Source organism: Rana temporaria, chromosome 4 (genome assembly GCF_905171775.1).
Source record: "Rana temporaria chromosome 4, aRanTem1.1, whole genome shotgun sequence".
Classification (NCBI taxonomy): Eukaryota; Metazoa; Chordata; class Amphibia; order Anura; family Ranidae; genus Rana; species Rana temporaria.
In genome coordinates this window covers 133,639,816-133,660,964 of record NC_053492.1, presented here as the reverse complement: position 1 = coordinate 133,660,964, position 21,149 = coordinate 133,639,816, and the positions used below count along the sequence as shown (strand labels likewise).

At 46.0% G+C, this 21,149-nt stretch overlaps 1 protein-coding gene across 2 annotated transcripts in view; it reads right to left on the bottom strand.

Annotated features, from left to right (window-relative positions):
- WWTR1 (WW domain containing transcription regulator 1) overlaps positions 1-9,728 on the bottom strand; it is a 123,605-nt gene extending 113,877 nt beyond the window's left edge. Inside the window, exon 1 of one of the 2 annotated variants that reach the window (XM_040349066.1) lies at positions 8,733-9,728. In XM_040349066.1, the coding sequence (XP_040205000.1) occupies positions 8,733-9,142 (410 nt within the window). In that variant the 5' untranslated portion in view covers positions 9,143-9,728. The remainder of the gene's footprint in view (positions 1-8,732) is intronic. The other variant, XM_040349067.1, reaches the window with a different exon arrangement.
- Between the last annotated feature and the right edge of the window lie 11,421 nt (positions 9,729-21,149).

The following is a 21,149-nucleotide window of genomic DNA, read 5'->3' as shown; positions in this document are numbered from 1 at the left end:
GAAAGACATCCAATACAATACAGCTAATCTTTGAGTGATCCCAGTTGGGACGCTTGCACCTCGCTGTCTCCTATGAAATACTTGTCAGATTACTCATTAAGCCTCATCACTGCTGGACAGGGTACCATGTTATGGAAAGTCCCTTTGAAGTCAATGTGATCTTCTATTCATCACACCCATGATAGGCACGATCAGAGAGGCAGTCACTAGTACATAAAGTAACATTAAAAGTATCAGATGGGGACAGGCAATCCTTATGGCAGCTGTTCTCAAGAGCTTTTTATTTGGACATCTGAGCAGTAATATGATTATACTATAGGTGGAGTTACAAGAGTTTTTCCCTTACTATATTATTTTCTAATCAGTTGGTGTTCATTGATGCATTTTTCAATCTGTGTTTTCTTGCAGGAATTTTTTTTTTTGTGCATTTTCTTAAATTTTGTGCTCAGCATCTAGGGAGGTTTAAAAAAAGCTGACCATTTTCCAAATGTAGTTAGTTAAGCCAAGAGCAGATGTCTTGCTGCCAGGGATGGGTCTCACAAACCACGCATTTTGCAGATCGAGAATAGTAGAGGTCCAAGGACAGAACCTTGGGGGAGACCAAGTATGCATGCAGTCTCACCACCTTTTAAAGCATGCCAGCTTTTCATGGCCATCAAGTGTAGCATGCTTGCAGACTCTGACTGTCTATTATAGCATGCCTGCAGTCCCTAATTATATATTATAGTATGCCTGCAGTCTCTGATCATCTCTTATAGTATGCTTACAGTCTCTGGCTATCTTTTGTGTGCTCTTGTACCTTTAAGAAGGGGTGGCTCCCCTTCAGTCCACCTGCCCCTATCTATCCATTAAAATGCATGTGCCTCCACTGTGGGGACACTCATTGTTTAGTGTTAGGACCACAGATATTACAGGGTGCCTTGGCGCGGCTCTGTGGCTCACGCATGCGTTTGCAAATGCGTGCGGACTAGACCCCTGTTTTTAACGCATAGTGTTAGACAGGTTAATTGGTTGTCTGCTAGCTGGTCGGTAAGTAGGCTTGGTTTTTCCCTGGGCATTCCCCAGGTTTTTGTTGTTATCTTTTGTAGTATGCCTTAAGTCCCTGACCATCTATTATAGTATACCTGCAGTCTCTGATCATCTATTATAGCTTGCTTACAACCTCTGGCTATCTTTTGTAGTATGCCTTAAGTCCCTGACCATCTATTATAGTATACCTGCAGTCTCTGATCATCTATTATAGCTTGCCTACAGTCTCTAATCATGTTTTGTAGCATGCCTGCAGTCTTTGACCATCTACTATAGCATGCCTGCAGTCTCTGACCATCTGTTATAGTATGCATACAGTCCCTGATCATCTGTTAAAGTATGCATGCCGCCTATGACCACCTTTTGGAGCATGCCTGCAGTCTCTGATCATCTCTTACAGCTTGCTTACAATCTATGTTTAGGTATCTGGCCATCACTTGTAGCATGCCTGCAGTCTCTGACCATCTCTTATAGCCTGCCTACAGTCTCTGATCATCTATTGTAGCATGCCTGTGGTCCCTGAACATCTATTATAGCATGCCTGCAGTGTCTGACCATCTCTTATAGCCTGGCATACAATCTCCGATCATCTTTTGTAGCATGCCTGTGGTCCCTGAACATCTATTATAGCATGCCTGCAGTGTCTGACCATCTCTTACAGCCTGCTTACAGTCTCTGATCATCTTTTGTAGCATGTCTGTGGTCCCTGACCATCTCTTGTAGCATGCCTGCAGTCTCTGACCACCTCTTGTAACATGCCTGCAGTCTCTGACCATCTCTTGTAGAATGCCTGCCATCTCTGACCATCTCTTGTAGCATGCCTGCAGTCTCTGACCATCTCTTGTAGAATGCCTGCAGTCTCTGACCATCTCTTGTAGCATGCCTGCAGTCCCTGACCATCTTTATAGTATGCTTGCAGTCTCTGAGCATCTCATGTTGCATGTCTGAAGTCTCTTACAGTTTTCTGTAGCTTTACATTTACTGAATGTTATGCGCGACTCATTGGTAAAATCAAGGACCTCACTTGAGGCCCCTATATCAAATAAGTGAACCCCCACAGTCTTATAGCATCACAGGAGAGATGATAATAATCAGACATGTACCCATTAGGGTTGCCACCTCATCCCTTTAAACCCGAACACATATGAATTACACTGAGGCGAATTTAATGCAGATAAGGCACCAAGTGGGTTTTTATTACCTTCCTAATCGGCCACTGAACCTGTGTAATTAACATGTGTTTGGGTTTAAAGGGATGAGGTGGCAACCCTAGTACCCATAGAATCTTCCAGTTACAAGATGGTGAAAAATAAATTACAAAATCCACCTGTTCAAACTTTTCCTTTCATAGGTTCATAAAAAGTCAAGCAAAAGATTCTACTTTCAATAAATAACCCTAAAGAAGCCATATAGGATAACATTTACATTTCAGACTATTAGAAAACAGTCCTTTGGTCTGAAAAGACACTGTAAACAAGACCAGTAAAAGGACCTTGCATGTGAATGTGAGAGGACGGAGAGATCCCTTTGTATTACACACAGAGGTGTAAAGTAGAGAGACACATTTTTTTTTAAAAGTGGAAAAACCCTTCAAGGCTGTACATCTATAATTACAGGGCCATGTGTACTAGATTTCAATCCATTAACATGTAAAAATCCCAGACAGAACAGTCCTGTTCCATGTATCCCTATGTGAGGAGCTCCAGAGACGGCAGAGCAGCCATTAGTCAGGGCACATTTGGTGTTTGGTGCAGGTGGTGAGGTAGAAAGGAATGTGTGAGGTGTCAGAGGTTAAAGAAGCCACCACAAATCCTCGGTCTGTGAAATGTTTACTATTAGAATGAAGCAGAAAGTAAAGTCCTAGCTCAGCATCTGTCAGTTATGGGTTACCTCACCTCTGTACAAGTTCACTCTATCAGCTGTTTTATGTAACACTGACAGACAGTACCAGGGAACCATATATACACATGCAGGGATTAACGTGCTTGGCCCACTGTAAAGGCTGGTTGTACTGAAGTCGATCAATAGATCAACTTCAATACAACCCATAGATGGATTCAAATTGTCTGGTTCCTGCTGAATTTTTGATCCATCTATGAGCAGCTTAATTATATGACGCTAATGTTTTACTATTCATCATTTTGGGGGGAAACAAAATAAAAAAATTAGTTTCACCTACATATCCAGCTCAGAAAACCTTTAGGCCAGGTTCACACCTATGCGAATTGAGTGCGGTTTAAACCGCATCTAATTCGCAGGACATTTCAAAATACATTGTTTTCAATGAGGCTGGTTCACATATGTGCGATGCATCCGCACTGCGTATTGCCTCCAAACGGCATGCGGTTTTTATGTCTTGCGGTGCGGCTCAGGTGCGAATTCAGTCCCATTATCTTCTATGGGTACGCATCTAATTCGCACATGTGTTCAGTTCTCTGCAGGAGTTTCTCTCATTCAGCTCAATACAATTCTCCCCCACTCTCCTCTCACCCGGAAGTTCTCCCAGGTCTCCAAATTCGCACCTGATCTGCAGCTAAACCGCAGTTGATCTGCAGAACACCCTCTAGAGAAATCTGCAACGACAACGCAGCTCAAAAAAGCAACGCACTAGTGTGATTCCGGCCTCAAGAGAATTCCATACTGATAAATACACAGTTTAGGGTTCATCCATGTGGTTTCAGAGACCGTAAGGCATAAAAAAAGAGCGGATTACTGCGCATGGAAGTAGCAGGTGTTTGCATACAGCCTCAGGCAGCAGCCTGCGGCTGTATGCAATGCTGCATGACAGGCTGCAACTGTACACTTGTAACCACATATCTGAGCAATAACATGCATAGAGGGATAGCTGAGTGGCCCTGGACACACACTCAGCATTCAGTGGCACACTTAGATCCCTGTATAAATGTAAATGCGTGGTTACCAGCCTACAGCCGCAATCTGTCATTGATTTGTACAGGCTGCTGCCTGCGGCTGTACACAAACACCTTTGATTCCAGGGGACAGAAATATGCTCTTTTTTTTATGGTGTACAGCCCTCTGCACCCGTGTGAGTGAGCCAATAAATTCACATATGTTTACAGTTTGTACAGCCAGTCTTTGTTAAGCTGGTCGCAGATGGATCGTTTTTTTTCCCCTATTCAGCCAGTGGATTCCTCCATCCACACAATTGAGGTGGGTGGGTGCTATTGTATGCTGAAAGCAGGGACTCTCTGCTGTCAGAATACACTGATCACTGGCTGCAGCTAAATCGACAGCAAATGTTCCAACAGGCCAGTTTGACAGAAGTAGATTGTTAAGCCTCGTACACACCATTAGATTTCCATCGGACAAAGCGTAGGACTTTTGTCCGAAGGGCGTTGGCCTTAAACTTGTATTGCATACAAACAGCAAAGAATTGTTGGCCAACAAACACGAAACAACATTTCCGATGGACTTCTGTACACACAATTGGATATTCCGACAACACACATTTGTTGTTGGAAAATTTTAAAGCATGCTATCCCACATTTGTTGACGGAAATTCCGACAACAATTGTCCGATGGAGCATACAAACGGTCGGATTTTCCGACAACAGCCTGCCATCACACAATTCCCGTTGGAAAATCCGATCGTATGTATGAGGCTTAAAACCGACATTTGTCAAGCGGAAGCAGCCACACATGGATCTGATTTTGGCCAGTGCCTGCTGAACCGGCCGAACTTCATTCCATCTATGGCCAGCTTACACTGCACAGCCAGGTGGGTGAAATACCCGCTTCATGGTTAGGCAATGCAGCTTCAATCAAATGTTATACCCATTTATTACACTGAACAGTCAGGCGGGTGAAATACCCAGTTCCTGGTTAGGTAATACAGCTTCTATCAAATGTTATACCCATTTATTACACTGAATAGCCAGGCGGGTGAAATACCCAGTTCCTGGTTAGGTAATGCAGCTTCTATCAAATGTTATACCCATTTATTACACTGCACAGCCAAGCGGGTTTCCTGCTTAGGCAATGCAGATTTCTTTAAACGTTCGTTGCTCTGTACTTCCAGCCTGGCTATTGAACACTGAATCAGAAGTTGGCTTACAGCAGTGGTGGGCGGCCTTGATACACCAACTGTGGAGAAACTACAACTCCCATCATGCTTTTGCCTCTAGGTCATGTCAACCACAGTCATGTCTGTGGCTGTCAGTTTTGCAATACTCCATGGGACTTGTAGTTCTACAACAGCTGGAAGTTGCCTACCCCTGGCTTACAGGATGATAAGCGCACAGGAAGAGTGTCAATAGAGTGTTGACTATTCTAAAACTCAATAAGTAAGCTTTGCTGCAGACTGTAAGGAGTGGTGTCACCCTCTGGATATATACTGCAGCATGGACACAGGAATCAACAGTGATTGAACAGACTAAGGCCCCGTACACACGACCAAGTTTCTCGGCAGAATTCAGCCAGAAACTCGATCGGAGCTGTATTCTGCAGAGAAACCCGGTCGTGTGTACACTTTTGGCCGAGGAAACCGACGAGGATCTCGTCGGGCCAAATAGAGAACATGTTCTCTATTTCCTCGTTAGTCAATGAGGAAACTTGGCTCGCCGAGATCCTCGGCGGCTTCACAAGGAACTCGACGAGCAAAACGATGTGCTTTGCCCGTCGAGTTTCTCGGACGTGTGTACGGGGCCTCACACTTTTTTTGACCAATTAAATTCATGTTTATGTATATCTCCTATGTGTAGTCTTTTGGCTAATTCCTACTTTAATCTGATAAACTCCTTTCCGTTTAACAGCTTCCAGACACAAGTAGATCATACTGTGACTGTGAAATCTACTACAAGTCCTACGTTTTCCCAAATCAAACATGGAGGCTTCATGTAAACAGTAAAGTCAGTAAGAACAAAGGTTGATCTTGAGGACAGATAGCAGACAATAGGACAGACAGCATTCATCCCAATCACATGAGCCTTCTAATCATCCCATCTACAGCTTCAGACGGGCCCCTAGCCCTCTTCTGTATGATCCCTGCTTGTTTCTTGTCTTATCTCTTCTTCATCTCTCACACTGAGATTTGTATTGAGCAGGCAGGTCTGGTAATATGTGTTACTATATTGGATAATGGCAACTCCTAATCCTCACTGAAGCATTATACTACAAGCATCTAGACTTGGGTCTAGACAGATTGGCTTTGCTTGCAGATCTCCTGCCCACTTCCAGTAATCTATTGGTGTCTCTAGTTCTCAGAACACACCAGGTGCTGGTTTACTTTGTCACAAGGAGAACCCAACAAGTCTTTACACCATATTTTTAGGAATTCAACTTTAAGGGCTCTTTCACATGGATGGCAGGGGCCAGGGGGGGCAGTAAAAAGCTGCGATTGAGCCACTGTTGTTACCCCTACGGCCACCCACAAAAATCCTGCCAATACAGCTAAACAGGACTGCACACATGCCAAGAGTGTGATGCCTTGCTTTGTGGTCACAGCATTTTGAACTCAGGCTGCAGCGTTTGACAGATGGCACTTCCTGTCAGACTTGCTTATTGAGTTCAGTGGGGCCCCTCTGCAAACTTAAAGGACAAGTACAGCCAAAGCTTCTCCTATGGACCACAGAAGTGCCGTTCATTCTGTGCTGCCGTGACCCGTTTTCAGCAGACAGCGTGGAAAAAAATATCCCATACATCTCCGAAGCTTGGTCATGGTCCCACAATGTAAAATTTCTGTTTGAGAAATCACTTCAAAAAAACACTCTCTAGCATTTGTAGCCATGGCCATCTTGAGTAAGGGCAGATGATTCAAGTAACAATTACTTCCTGGCTTCCTTTTCCCCTTAGCTCAGGCATGGTGGCAGGAGGGTGTGCTTGGCTTAAAAACCCCTCCTTCCCTCCTGAAGACTGCTGGGATGTATGCCATCATTTGCCTAGGCAAGAAACCAGAAAGTAACAAAAGAAATGTAAAAAACGATTTAAAACAAGTACAATTTTTATATTTTCCTATCTATTTACTAATGCTAGCAGCTTGAGGATTCAAAATAGTGTTGAAAGAATAAAGTTTCACTTTCAGGGCCAGTTCACACCACATGCAGTCTAGTGCGTTTTGTTTTCTGCATCAAAAACGCATGGAAAGTAGATTATATGGTTTCCAATGGCATAGTTTACACCAGTGCAGCCAGTTCCAGAAAAAAAAGTAGAATGCTGCATTTTTCCTGCACTAGACTGTTCTGGAATATGGTAAAACGCAGCAAAAACGCACTGGAATGGACTGAAACACATCAAAAACGCATACAAATGCACTAGACCCCAGTCCAATGAAAAAAAAACCCATCTGAAATGCACCTGGAAACGCATCATAAACGCACTGGAACGCATCAAAAACATGCATGCTGAAACACATAAGGTAAAAATCTTCCCTTGCTTTGGGTCTGCCCTTGTACTGCAAGAGTAAGGTCCAGGGGCCCGGGGAAAAGCAGTTTTGCTTTCCACGATCCGCTGCTACCTCAGCAGCTGGTACTCCTCTACGCTCCAGCAGCGGACTGTTCCTTGGCGTCCTGACATTTAGTGCAGGGCTATGGACCCTGCATTCTACTTGATGATGCCAGATCCAGCTGCAGGAGCAAAAAGGAAAAGCGACAGCAGGGATGTGGTTTCCCCACATCCAATTCGGAAATAGCAGGAGATTTTGACTGGCTCTCTATGGAGCCAATCCACATATCTCTGCTGCGGCTACGGTGTGAATTTGCACAAGAGCTCTGTGCGTCTTTTGGTCGGAATTCAGCCAAAAATTTGGGCTGAAATAGGACCTGAAACGGTGAACCGGGACGCACCAGACCCCTGCTGGGAGTCGCATGAGAAGATAGTGTGAACCCAGCCTTAAGGAAAGCTGCAGATTTATAGATTGGGAAATCGTTTTTTTTTTTTTTAATATTTGAAAATTTATGATTTTTTTGTGATTAGGTTTAGATCTATTTTAACCACTGTTCTATGGATAACCACAGGCAAACGCAGTCAACTAAATTAACATTCTATTGTTAAAAAAAAATGTGGACGAACACAATGGGGTTGATTTTACTAAAGGCAAATAGACTGTGCACTCTGAAAGTGCAGTTCCTCCAGAGCTTAGTAAATGAGCACTTCCATCATCCAATCATGTGCAAACAAAAATGCGGATTTTTTTTATTTTCCTTGCATGCGATTGGGTATTCTTTGCAAAGTGAAGCCTCATTTACTAAGCTCTGGAGCAACTGCACTTTGCAAAGTGCACAGTTTGTTTCCCTTTACTAAATCAACCCCAAAGTGAATATACGGTTATGAAAACAACTGCTCAAGACATACAAAAGTGCATTGTTCTCCTCTTCTAGGTGCAGCAAAGAAGTTTACATTGGACAAACGCATTGCGCTGTTTACTGAAAAACGACCCTGTGCGGGAGAAAGAGTTAATACAACATGATACATACACCCTCGCTTTAAGACACAGGATTGCATAATCCTCTGACAGCATTCCTTAGCTCGGCTCTGAGAAGGGAATGGGTTAATTCAGGGCTCTCGGATTCCTACTGTATTAAATTGTATTGTAACTGTACTGTCTGCCCCCATGTTGTAAAGCGCTGCGTAAACTGTTGGCGCTATATAAATCCTCTATAATAATAATAACAACAATTCAATCTTTTTTTCAAGAACCTCTACATGTAGAGGTATAGAATAGCACACATTTTACGAAGGCCACTTACTTGAGGAAATACCTCTGGCCGGTGGGGGTGAATGCCATCTCCCAGCCGGGTGGCAGGGGCAGTTCATCTGTCACATCGTAGGACTGCTGGCGCAAGTGAGCGTGCTGCTGAGTTGGACTGGAAATTGTCCCAAGACCAGCACCTAGCTGCAAGGAAGCCGGAGACGAATGGGATCGGACATGCTGAATCCCCAACCTGGGGGGATGGCTACCGGAGTCCGTGCTAGACTGCCTGGAGTGGGACCCTGAATCCGGCTGCTGGAAAAACGACTCCGGCAAGATCTTCTTCCTCCAAGAGTTGGGCTTCGGGTTCATGACGGAGTTGAAGAGGTTCTCCAAGTCCGAGTCCAGGTCCTGGGTGACATGGATGACTTGCTGTCCCGGTGGAGGGAGACCTGGATTCTGGTTCATCCTGGCAGAACCGACGACAACAACAATGTCCAACTCTGAGAGACGATGTCGATTCCTGGAACTTCCACAGTTCTGACACACCGGAGAGGAAGGGGCGGCCTAGATTTCCTAAAGTAAGGAGATGGGAAAATCACAGATCCTAGAGAACTTTCAGCCGGGACAGTTAGAATGTGTTGAAAGTTCCAGTAAAGTAAAGAAGCATTGTGAGGTCTCTTCCCAGGGACCTGAATCAGCCTTCACTAACCTAAAATGGCCAAGCTGGCCTCTAGTTCTTCTGCTGGGACTTGAGGATCTGCTGGATGTCCCCAACAAAGTAAGAAAATGTCAACTCACAGGACAGGGAGAGGCGTCTCTGGGCAGAAACTTTTCTTTCTTCATCTGAATAATGTATGAGCTGCAATCAGTGCCCTGCCCTGCTCAACCTCCTCCCCCCAGACCGGGACTTTACCTTACAGGGCGAGAGCCTGAGGCCTTCACTCCCACCTCCAGTTCTGGTTACAAGTGTGGGGGGAAACGTGCTGGAGTCTGCCTTCTGGAGTCTGCTTGCTGGTCACTTTCTCAAAGCAAAACACAGGCAGCTCTCTGTCATTGCAGGAGACGAAAAGAACGCACTTTGTAACGCCATGTTTACGTCATGTAGAGCCTTTCAACTCTGAAAGTTTGGAGTTGAAGTGATTTCCTTTCATAAGTTATTAAAGATGCAAGCTTTCGGGATAACTTCGATTTCTTTGTCGGGTTTTTTTCCACGTTCAACTCTCGTATAGACACACCATTTACTATTCTGTGAGATAATATAGATATATCTCTTTACAGTTCAAAGCTATGGCCCGTACACACGGTCAGAAGAAAAGCAATTCTACGATAATCTGATTGTTAGTATACAGATTTCGAGAACCGATCACAACAATTTATGCAAAATAATCCGATGGGACAATGAAAAATTTTCTCGTACGATATCAAATCGTACAATTTTCGTTTAACCAGTACAGTTGTCGTTCGAAAATACAATACAAATCCACTTCACCACAGAATATTGCTTCCGAATTTTCATTCTGACGTACGAGAATTTTCTGAACTTTGGTAAACTCGTATACCTAGATTCAGGTACGGCGGCGCATCTTTCCGGCGGCGTAGCGTATTTACGCTACGCCGCCGTAAGTCAGAGAGGCAAGTGCTGTATTCACAAAGCACTTGCCTCCTAAGTTACGGCGGCGTAGCGTAAATGGGGCCAGCGTAAGCGCGCCTAATTCAAATGAGGATGAGGGGGCATGTTTTATGTAAATGGGTGGTGACCAGACGTGATTGACGTTTTTTACGAACGGCGCATGCGTGTACATATCCCAGTGTGCATTGCTCCAAAGTACGCCGCAAGGACATATTGGTTTCGATGTGAACGTAAATTACGTCCAGCCCCATTCACGGACGACTTATGCAAACAACGTAAAAATTTCAAATTTCGACACGGGAATGACGGCCATACTTAACATTGACTAGGCCACCTAGGGGGCAGCTTTATCCTTACGCCGGCGTACCTCTTACGGAAACGGCGTATCTTTACTGCGACGGGCGCACGTACGTTCGTGAATCGGCGTATTTAGTCATTTACATATTCTACGCCGAACTCAACGGAAGCGCCACCTAGCGACCAGCGGAAAAATTGCACCCTAAGATACGACGGCGTAGGAGACTTACGCCGCTCGTATCTTAGCCTAATTTAAGCGTATCTGGTTTCCAAAATACGCTTAAATTTACGACGGCCCAGATTCAGAGTTACGACGGCGTATCTACTGATACGCCGGCGTAACTCTCTATGAATCTGGCTACTAATTTTCTAGCATGCAAAAACAAAAAACGGATGGTCATTTGATCACATCGTGTGTACCAGGCGTTAAAAAAAAATCTTAAACCACTTCAGTCTAGTACACACGATCGGAAAATCAGACGAAAAATTCAGCTTTTGGAACGATCATATAATCTGATCGATCACGACAGTTCATCCACAATTTTTTTTTTCGTACGATACCAAAATTAACAGTTTTTGCCTAATCAGTAAAGTATTAGTTCGAAAAAAATCGGAAGAACAAGACCACGCATGCTCAGAAATGAAAGAATTCTGATGTAAAGCGCTGCGCAAACTGTTGGCGCTATATAAATCCTGTATAATAATAATACATTACAATACAGCACAACACATTACATCAGTTCTGAAGTTGTATTCTGTCATAAGAGATTTTTTGTTCATTTAGTAACCTCTTCATTTTCGATATGAGACTAGCATGCAAAAAAAAAGAAAATTATCATTTGTCCGATGTGGACAGAGGGACAGAGAGGGACGCTTGTGACAGACAGAGAGGGACGCAGTGCATCGAGGACAAAGAGGAACACCAGGGACAGAGAGAGACGCTGGGGACACACAGAGAGGGATGCAGTGCGACGAGGACAGAGGCACACCAGGGACAGAGAGGGACGCTGGGGACACACAGAGAGGAACGCAGTGCATCGAGGACGGAGAGGGACACCAGGGACAGAGAGAGATGCTGAGGACACACAGAGAGGGACGCAGTGCGACGAGGACAGAGGCACACCAGGGACAGAGAGGGACGCTGGGGACAGACAGAGTGCGACGAGGACAGAGAGGGACACCAGGGACAGAGCTGGATGCTGGGAACAGACAGAGAGGGACACAGTGCAACGAGGACAGAGAGGGACACCAGGGACAGAGAGGGACGCAGTGCGACGAGGACAGAGGCACACCAGGGACAGAGACGGATGCTGGGGACAGACAGAGAGGGATGCAGTGCGATGAGGACAGAGAGGGACACCAGGGACAGAGAGGGATGCAGTGTGATGAGGACAGAGAGGAACACCAGGGACAGAGAGGGGTGCTGGGAACAAACAGAGAGGGACGCAGTGTGACGAGGACAGAGAGGGACACCAGGGACAGAGAGGGACGCTGGGGACAGACAGAGAGGGACACAGTGCGACAAGGACAGAGGGACACCAGGGACAGAGAGGGACACTGGGGACAGACAGAGAGGGAGGCAGTGCGACGAGGACAGAGAGGGACACCAGAGACAGAGGGGGGGGCGCTGGAAACAGACACAGAGGGACGCAGTGCGACGAGGACAGAGGGACAAAGAGGGACACTGGGGACAGACAGAGAGGGGCGCAGTGCGACAAGGACAGAGAGGGACACCAGAGACAGAGGGGGGGGCGCTGGAAACAGACACAGAGGGACGCAGTGCGACGAGGACAGAGGGACAAAGAGGGACACTGGGGACAGACAGAGAGGGGCGCAGTGCGACGAGGACAGAGAGGGACACCAGGGACAGAAAGGGGTGCTTGAGACAAACAGAGAAGGATGCAGTACGACAAGGACAGAGAGGGACACCAGGGACAGAAAAGGATGCTGGGGACAGACAGAGAGGGACGCAATGCGATGGGAACAGAGGGAAAAGGGGACAGACAGAGAGGGACGCAGTGCGACAAGGACAAAGCGCGACACCAGGGACAGAGAGGGATGCTGGGGACAGACAGAGAGGGACGCAGTGCGACAAGGAAAGAGAGTGAAACCAGGGACAGAGAGGGATGCTGGGGACAGACAGAAAGGGATGCAGTGCGTCGAGGACAGAGGGACACAAGTGACAGAGAGGGACGCTGGAAACAGACAGAGAGGGACGCAGTGCGACGAGGACAGAGAGGGATGCTGGGGACAGACAGAGGAATGTAGTGCGATGAGGACAGAGAGGGACACCAGGGACAGAGAGGGACGCTGGGAACAGACAGAGAGGGATGCAGTGCAATGAGGACAGAGAGGGACCCCAGGGACAGAGAGGGACGCTGGAAACAGACAGAAAGGGATGCAATGCAACGAGGACAGAGAGGGACACCAGGGACAGAAAGGGATGCTGGGGACAGAGAGGGATGCAGTGCGACGAGGACAGAGAGGGACACCAGGGACAGAGAGGGACGCTGGGGACAGACAGAGAGGGACACCAGGGACAGAGAGGGATGCAGTGTGATGAGGACAGAGAGGCATGCAGTGAGGACAGGGGACATAGGGGGATGCCAGGGTGGGGGGGGGGACACTGTGTGGGGGTGGGGACACCGTGGGGGAGGGGGAACATAAGAGTATCATGGGGCCTTCTGCGGTCCTGTTGGGGCCCAGGCCACCTACATCTGTACTGGCTGCTCCTCCACTCCCCCCTCCCCCAATGGTGGTGTTTCTGGTGGCTCTAGACTCCTGTAAAAAATTAAAAGTACACAGCCTCACCTGATGCCTGTAAAAATAAGACATCTCACAGCGTGCTGCTCCCCGCCGGCCCCTCCTCACTTCTAGTCCGCCCAGGGTGATGTAATGTAGAGTACAAGCACTTGGGGTAGATGGGAGGGAAGGAAGGGCCGGGGGAGCAGCGCGCCGTGAGAGGTCTTATTACAGCCGCTGCCTGTGCTAGACTGTATGTGTTTCAGTCTTGCAGAGCCTCTTATGGGGCCCCCCTAATGGCCTCAGGCCCTTTGAGCAGCGCCCGAGTGCCCGATTGGGTCAGTCTGTCCCTTTTAATTAAATGGTCCACATTCAGTGAAAGTTTATGTACTGCAAAGTACTGCAAACTTTGCAGCACATGAACTTTCACTGAATGTGGACTGTTTAACGAGCTTGTTGCACAAATCACTTTATTACACTTTATTTATATTATCTATGGCTATGCATATTTATAATTTATTTAATCCATATTGAGCACTATATTTGATTTGCTGCTTCTGCTTGGCACACACGCACAATCGCACATGATGATGACCTAAAACGTTTAAGTCATCATCACGTGCGATTGTTCGTGTGTGCCAAACAGAAGCAAGCAGCCAATCAAATAAAGAGCTCAATATGGATTAAATAAATTATAAATATGCATAGCCATAGATATCATAAATAAAGTGTAATACAGTGATTTGTGCAACAGCAGGTACTACTTAAGTAGTACATACTGTTGCACAAATCGCTTTATTACACTTTATTTAATCCATTGAGCAGTATATTGGATTGGCTGCTTGCTTCTGCTTGGCAGTTGGCACACACACGCACAAAATCGCACATGACACGAACATGATCATGATCAAGAAGTAGTACCTGCTAGTAGCTGCTACTACTAGGCTGCTATCCTTGCTGTTGCCTGGGGGTTCCTCGTCGGGCCGTCATCCATTCCTTCTCTTGTCTCTTCTCCTCCTCACGTCACAGTTCCCGCTCCGGGGAGAAGATGATGCCGTGCCTCCACCAGTTACCCTACCCTACGTGGACCTGGTCGGCCAGTCATTGGCCGTCATGGGGATGCCTGTTGCTCCCAATTCCTGGCAGGCCAAGAAACAATTAGCAAGTGCCATGCCAGCGCCGCGCTCCAGAAGGCCGGCCGCGGCACCGGGGCTATATTAGTGCGGGAGGCGGCCGAGGGAGGATGGGTGTTTTTTTTCCAGCGGGCGTCTTTTTTGACGTCCCAGCAATGGCGCCCATGGCACTTGCCATGGCTGCCATAACTTGGATACGCCACTGCCTACAGGGGAGCCAAACTAAATGTACCTACATTAGCAACAGTTAGGGTGCTACACCTGCACAGGAAGCAATTTCATATGGACAAAGCAGGCAGCCTCTTAGCAAACTGCAGCTGTCAATTTTGACAAATAGTAGGGGACAGGACTGCTAGCGGCAGAGTCGCCTGTGAGTCATCAGCCAAAGGGAGCATTGTGATCTATTTGAGACATAAATACTTGTTGCGTGTAAAGGCTCAAGCACATTGAGGCATATAGTGTAAAATACAGCTACTGTATATTTTTGGCACCCAGGAGCCACAGGTGTTGTGTATAGCTGACTGTACAAATGAATTACAGATACAGCTGTACGTGGGTATATTGGAATTGCCACCTTTTCTTCAAGTCAAACACAAACACTTTAGCCGTGCACAGCAATTATTATTATTTGTTTATAGTATATACTATGCAGTACATATATTTTGTGATTAAATAACATTTATGATCATATGATCAAGTTCACAGAGTTCCCCTTTTAAACCTGAATCCGCAGAGTTCCGCTTTTATATCTGAACATGCAGAGTTTCTTTACACTGTAAGGGGGACTCTGCAGACTGATGTAAGGGAGAACTCTCGTGACTCTGACCTAAGGGATGCTCTGGGAACCCTGATTTAAGGGGGAACACTGAGAACACATTAGACTCTCCGCTAAGCAACCCTGCTGGGAAGCCAGGATCCGGTCTGAATAATGTGTCCAGGTTTCAGGTGGTTACATAGTTACATAGTTAGTCAGGTTGAAAAAAGACACAAGTCCATCCAGTTCAACCCCAGACACATGATTCAAAACCCGAACTGTCCAGATGAATCCCGGACAGGGTATATGCAGCTGGTCACCTGCACCTCTGATTCTGAATGTATGCCCATAAACACATGTGTGATCAGGGCCTTACTGCTCCTATAGACTGGTGATGGTACAGCCAATGGTATATCAGTCCTCACAACATTAATATAAAACTTTTGTGGGAAACAAGGAACTTTTTGGTGGTGCTTACTCCCCCTTCCTCTTTCCTTTCCCAGGCGAGAGTGATGTAGCCCTCAAATGCCAGCCACCTCCTGTGGATATTATGGTACACAAATCGCAGGGGGCTTCAGGACATCGTCTGCAAAGTCAACCAGTCTTGCACATGCGCATCTTTGCTTCGGGAGGCAGCTGACTGTGAATGATCACGTTTTTGTAGCTGCTGACTTATTTTAGGATAGCCAGGTAAAGTTTCTCTTTTAATATAATTGGGTTTGTCATTTGCAACCCCATTGTACAATGTTCTATTTAGATTTTTGTTCTTTTTCTGCAGATAAAGTGTTACAAAGAAGCCATCGAAAATCCCTCTTGTGGTGTAGTGTAAAATATCTGAAAATAAACTTCTAGTCCAGCATCTTTCATACCTCCCTACAAGTTCTTGTTATCAGCAGTAAATATTGATTAACACACCTTGTCAGACTGCACAGACAGGAAGATTGATTTATCACATCTGGTTCAGCCGAAGGTCGGCCATAAACAGAGCGAGTTTCTTTCCTGCAACCACAGGTTGCAGGAAATAAATTTGCTTGATTCCCCCATCAACACAAACAGTGTTGATGCGGGAATCCCTCCTGCCGAGTCATATGCATATGCGTGTCTCCACTCCCGAGGGTCATCTCTTGCATCAAAGGCAGGAAGCAATCTCCTTAAAACAAATAGCCCCCCATGGAGCGAGCAAAGAGCCCATCATGGTGTAGCATTTAAAATCTTTATTGGTAAAAGCAGGGCAAATATCATAGAAAATAAACAAAGCAAGGTATAGCAGGAGAAAGCCAAACTGAATCACTCACAGCTGATTCTGACCTGGATACATGCAGTGGCGTGATGTCGGAACTAGACACTGCTCTGGCGTGTTTCGTCCATTTCGACGTACTCAGTGGGATCCTCTGACCCTTTTAAAGTGTTACAAGGTTTACAAGTACTGTATTTTGGCAGTGTATGAATTCCTATCGTGTATTTAGCTAAATTTTTGCTTCAAAGCAAAAAGCCATTACAGACCTATACTGTAGTTTTGAAATATATAAATTACAGGCCAAGTTTCCTAAATCAAACATGGTGGCTTCATGGAAACAGTAATGTACCGTAAGTAATAAAGTTTGATCTTGAGGACAGATACCTGAAAATAGGATGGACAGCAGACATCCCAATCACATCTACAACTTCAGACGGGCCCCTAGCCCTCATCTCTATGGTTCCTCCTTTTTCTTCTCTTATCTCTTCTTCATCGCTCACACTCTGTGTTATATTTCAGCAGGCAGGTCTGGTAATATTTGTTACTATTACTAAGTCTGTATCGGATAATGTGAACTCCTAATCCTCAGTGGAGCATTATACTAGAAGCATCTAGACAGATTGGCTTTGCTTGCAGATCTCCTGCCCACTTCCAGTAATCTATTGGTGTAAGCTAACAACATCTAGTTCTCAGAACGCACCAGGTGCTGGTTTACACATAAAGAACCCAACAAGTCTTTGGCCAAATGTTTTAAGGTTTCATGCACATAGATATTTTACAGACATCTTAGATGCCTAGAGTAATTTCATGGTGTTTTCCCATGTCAGGGAAGCTCTACGTACTGCATACAGCCTACCATACAAGTGAATGGCTGTATGCAACCAAATTCACGTATGGTACATACATACCAATGCATGTTTGTTTGCACTAGTGTCTGTTTACACACACACATTCGCATCTGTCCTATTTTCCTCATTAAAAAAAATAGTATTTTTGTACTCACCGAAAAATCAATTTCTCCGAGTTCATGGACGGACACAGCAGCCTTTGACCTTAGGCTGTGTTTTTTACTGTGCAGGTGTGCACTGAAGCTGGCTGCGCTGCGTCTGTCACCTCAGGGATGAATCGCGGACTTTTGCAGCGCTAAAACAGCCACACGAGGCCAAGATAAATCCAAGATGGCCGCCGTATGAGGCAAAAAGCACCAGCCGGCTACAAGAAAATGGACGCCGAGCTATGTAAACCGCGACCACGGCAAAATGGCGGCCGTTGCGCAGTTTAAAATACCCCCAGTGACGCACCAACACAGCGCAGCACACAGTAACATCTGCACAGTAAAAAACACAGCCTAAGGTCAAAGGCTGCTGTGTCCGTCCCTGAACGGAAGAGAAATACACTGGACACACATGAGCTGGAAAAACATCAATACAAAGAAGCATTGGTGTTTACAAGAGAATGGTCACATACAGTCATTCACTTGTATGGTAGGATGTACATTGCACGTGCCGCTCCCCAGGCATGGAAAAACACCAGGAAATTATGCTAGGCAAATAAAATAAAAATTGGGCCCCTGCAGGATAATGTCATTGGGCCCCGATGAGGAAGTTGTAAAACGCAACGCGTCCGGGGGTCTAGGAGCCTGTTACTACGTCGCTCGCTGCCGTCCTGGACATCTAAAGATTGTATGCCCTGCTTCTTAATGTCGTTTGTGGTCTGGCTAAATGTGAGTAGCCTGACTTTTTAAACTTTTAATAAATCACCTAAGTTAACAGAGAGCACTTAGTTTGTGATTACTTTTTTCATGTTCCGGTCCATGAGATTGGTTGCCTTATGAAGATCTGTGTCTTCACCCTGCTTCCTGGTCACATATGCTTGTGAAATCTGCTCATTTGACCACCTGGTAATTCAGTGGTCCATATGTGATAGTGAGAGTACCCATCTTTATACGGTGGAGGGATCACTTTAAAGCGGGAGTTCACCCATAAATTTTTTTTTACCCTTAGATTAATGCTCATTTTGTCTAGGGGAATCGGCTAGTTGTTTTAAAATCCGAGCAGTACTTACCGTTGTAGAGAGCGATCTTCTCCGCTGCTTCCGGGTATGGGTCTTCGGGAGCGGGCGTTCCTTCTTGATTGACAGTCTTCCGACAGGCTTCCGACGGTCGCATCCATCGCGTCACGAGTAGCCAAAAGAAGCCGAACGTCGGTGCGGCTCTATACTGCGCCTGCGCACCGACGTTCGGCTACTTTCGGAAAATCGTGACGCGATGGATGCGACCGTCGGAAGCCTGTCGGAAGACTGTCAATCAAAATAGGAACGCCCAGTCCCGCAGCCCATACCCGGAAGCAGCGGAGAAGATCGCTCTCTACAACGGTAAGTACAGCTTCGATTTTAAAACAACTAGCCGATTCCCCTAGACAAAATGAGCATCAATCTAAGGGTAAAATTTTTTATTTCCGGGTGAACCTCCACATTAAAGCGGTGGTTCACCCTGCTGAACAACATTTCAGCATAAAATCCGGCATAGTAGCGCGAGCTACACTATGCCGGTCTTAATTTTTTTATCCCCGTACTCACGGTTATATCGTACATAGACGATTCCGTCTGCCGCGGGGAATGGGCGTTCCTAGCAAGAGGGAGGGTGATTGACGGCCGGCTCTGGCACGTCACGCTCCCCGAAGACAGCCGGAGTAGGTCTCGGCTCTTCACGGCGCCTGCGCACAGGCTATGCACAGGCGCCGTGAAGAGCCAAGCCTATTTCGGCTATTTCCGGAGAAGCGTGACGTGCCACGGCCGGCCGTCAATCACCTTCCCTGTCCATAGGAACGCCCATTCCCCGTAATCTTCTATGTAGGATATAACAGTGAACCCCCGCTTTAAGTTTGTCTTCTCACTATCACGTGGTGAAGATTTCTTCTAATAATTTTGTCACTCTGGATTTCGTTTTGTTTGGACTTTACTAACACTAATTCACATACATAATACCAGTGTATTATTTATTTACTTATAGTTTTGCTCTGCACTGTTTCTTCATTTTTTTTCATAGTAATGGTTGGGCCATAGTAAGCCTATTGTGACATCATCAATCCAGGAGAGATCATGTGACTGGACCGGAGCAACCTACAAAAGAGCTGGATGTTTTTTGTGCGTTGTGGGAAAGTGCGCAACTTTACACATGTTCCCGCAAAACACAACCTTTCATTTACAAGTTTTGTCCCTCCATGGCCTGTGACTTGAGAGTGAAATGACAAGCAGCAGACTGATGAGCTCATCATTCTGTCACTCTGCTTTCTCCTCCTAGGTCCTCCTCCTAGCAAGCTGCTCACGTTTGTATCTTCACAACCTTCGACAAACCAGTCCTCATGTTTTTAAAGGTTCAAACCTGTTAGATGGTTGATTTTCCGAAATATGGTCACAGTTTTTTACAGCAATCTCATATGTCCATGGTTGTACAATATTGTAGAGTTTTATAATTAAATTTATAACATTAATTCCGTAGAAAAATGGAGACAACGTGAAATGTATGAATGTGTAATTGAAAGTGGATAGAAGCAATCCAAGACAGTTTGCATAGCTAAACCCTACAAATAATAATGGACATACCTGGGTTATGCGCATGTTACCTGCACTGTGTGTATATAGCTTTTAGGCTTCATTTCCATGGACGTTTTTGGACTTTTTTACAGCCACTTTTCTGAGCGTTTTTTGCAGCTTAAAAACGGCTCTCCATGTTAGGCCGCGTACACACGGTCGTTCCAAACCGATGAGAATGGTGCGACAGGCCATTTCCATTGGTTCACCGCTGAAGTGGCCTGATGGTCTGATGTGCGTACACACCATCGTTCCAAAAACCGATCGTGTCAGAACGCAGTGACGTCAAACACACAACGTGCTGAATAAAACGAAGTTCAATGCTTCCAAGCATGCGTCGACTTGATTCTGAGCATGCGCGGGTTTTGAACCGATGCTTTCTCTACTAACCATCGGTTTGGACCGATCGGGCAGCGGTCCATCGGTTCGATTTTAAAGCATGTTTTAAAATTTTGGTCCGAAGGACAACAGACCGATGGGCCATACACACGGTCGGTTTGGACCGATGAAACTGAACCTCGGTCCATTCTCATCGGTTTTGTCCGACCGTGTGTACGCGGCCTTAGTCTATGGCCTCATGCCCACCATGACGTTTTTGAGCTGTAGATGGCTGAGCCTTTATTAGGCTGAAAAAAAAAACAGGACCAGTGCGTTCTGAAGCTCCAGCGTTAGAGCTGTAAAAACGCCAGACGTTAAAAAACGCTCAAAAACGCGCAAAAACACTACCGCTGTGTTTTTGAGCTCCAGCTAAAAAAAAAAAAAGACATGGACAGGCGTTTTTAAGCTGTAAAAAAGGCTAAAAAAGTGGCTGTAAAAACGTCCATGGAAATGAAGCCTTAAAGCGGGGGTTCACCTAAAAAAAAATGTTTAACATTACATTCAGCCGAGTTATCATAATGACAATCGGCTGTTTTTTTTTATCTTATCCCCGTACATATCGTATTTTCACCGCCGCTTCCGGGTATGTCTTCTGCGGGACTGGGCGTTCCTAATTGATTGACAGGCTTCCGACCGTCGCATACAGCGCGTCACGAGTTGCCGAAAGAAGCCGAACGCCGGTGCGGCTCTATACGGCGCCTGCGCACCGA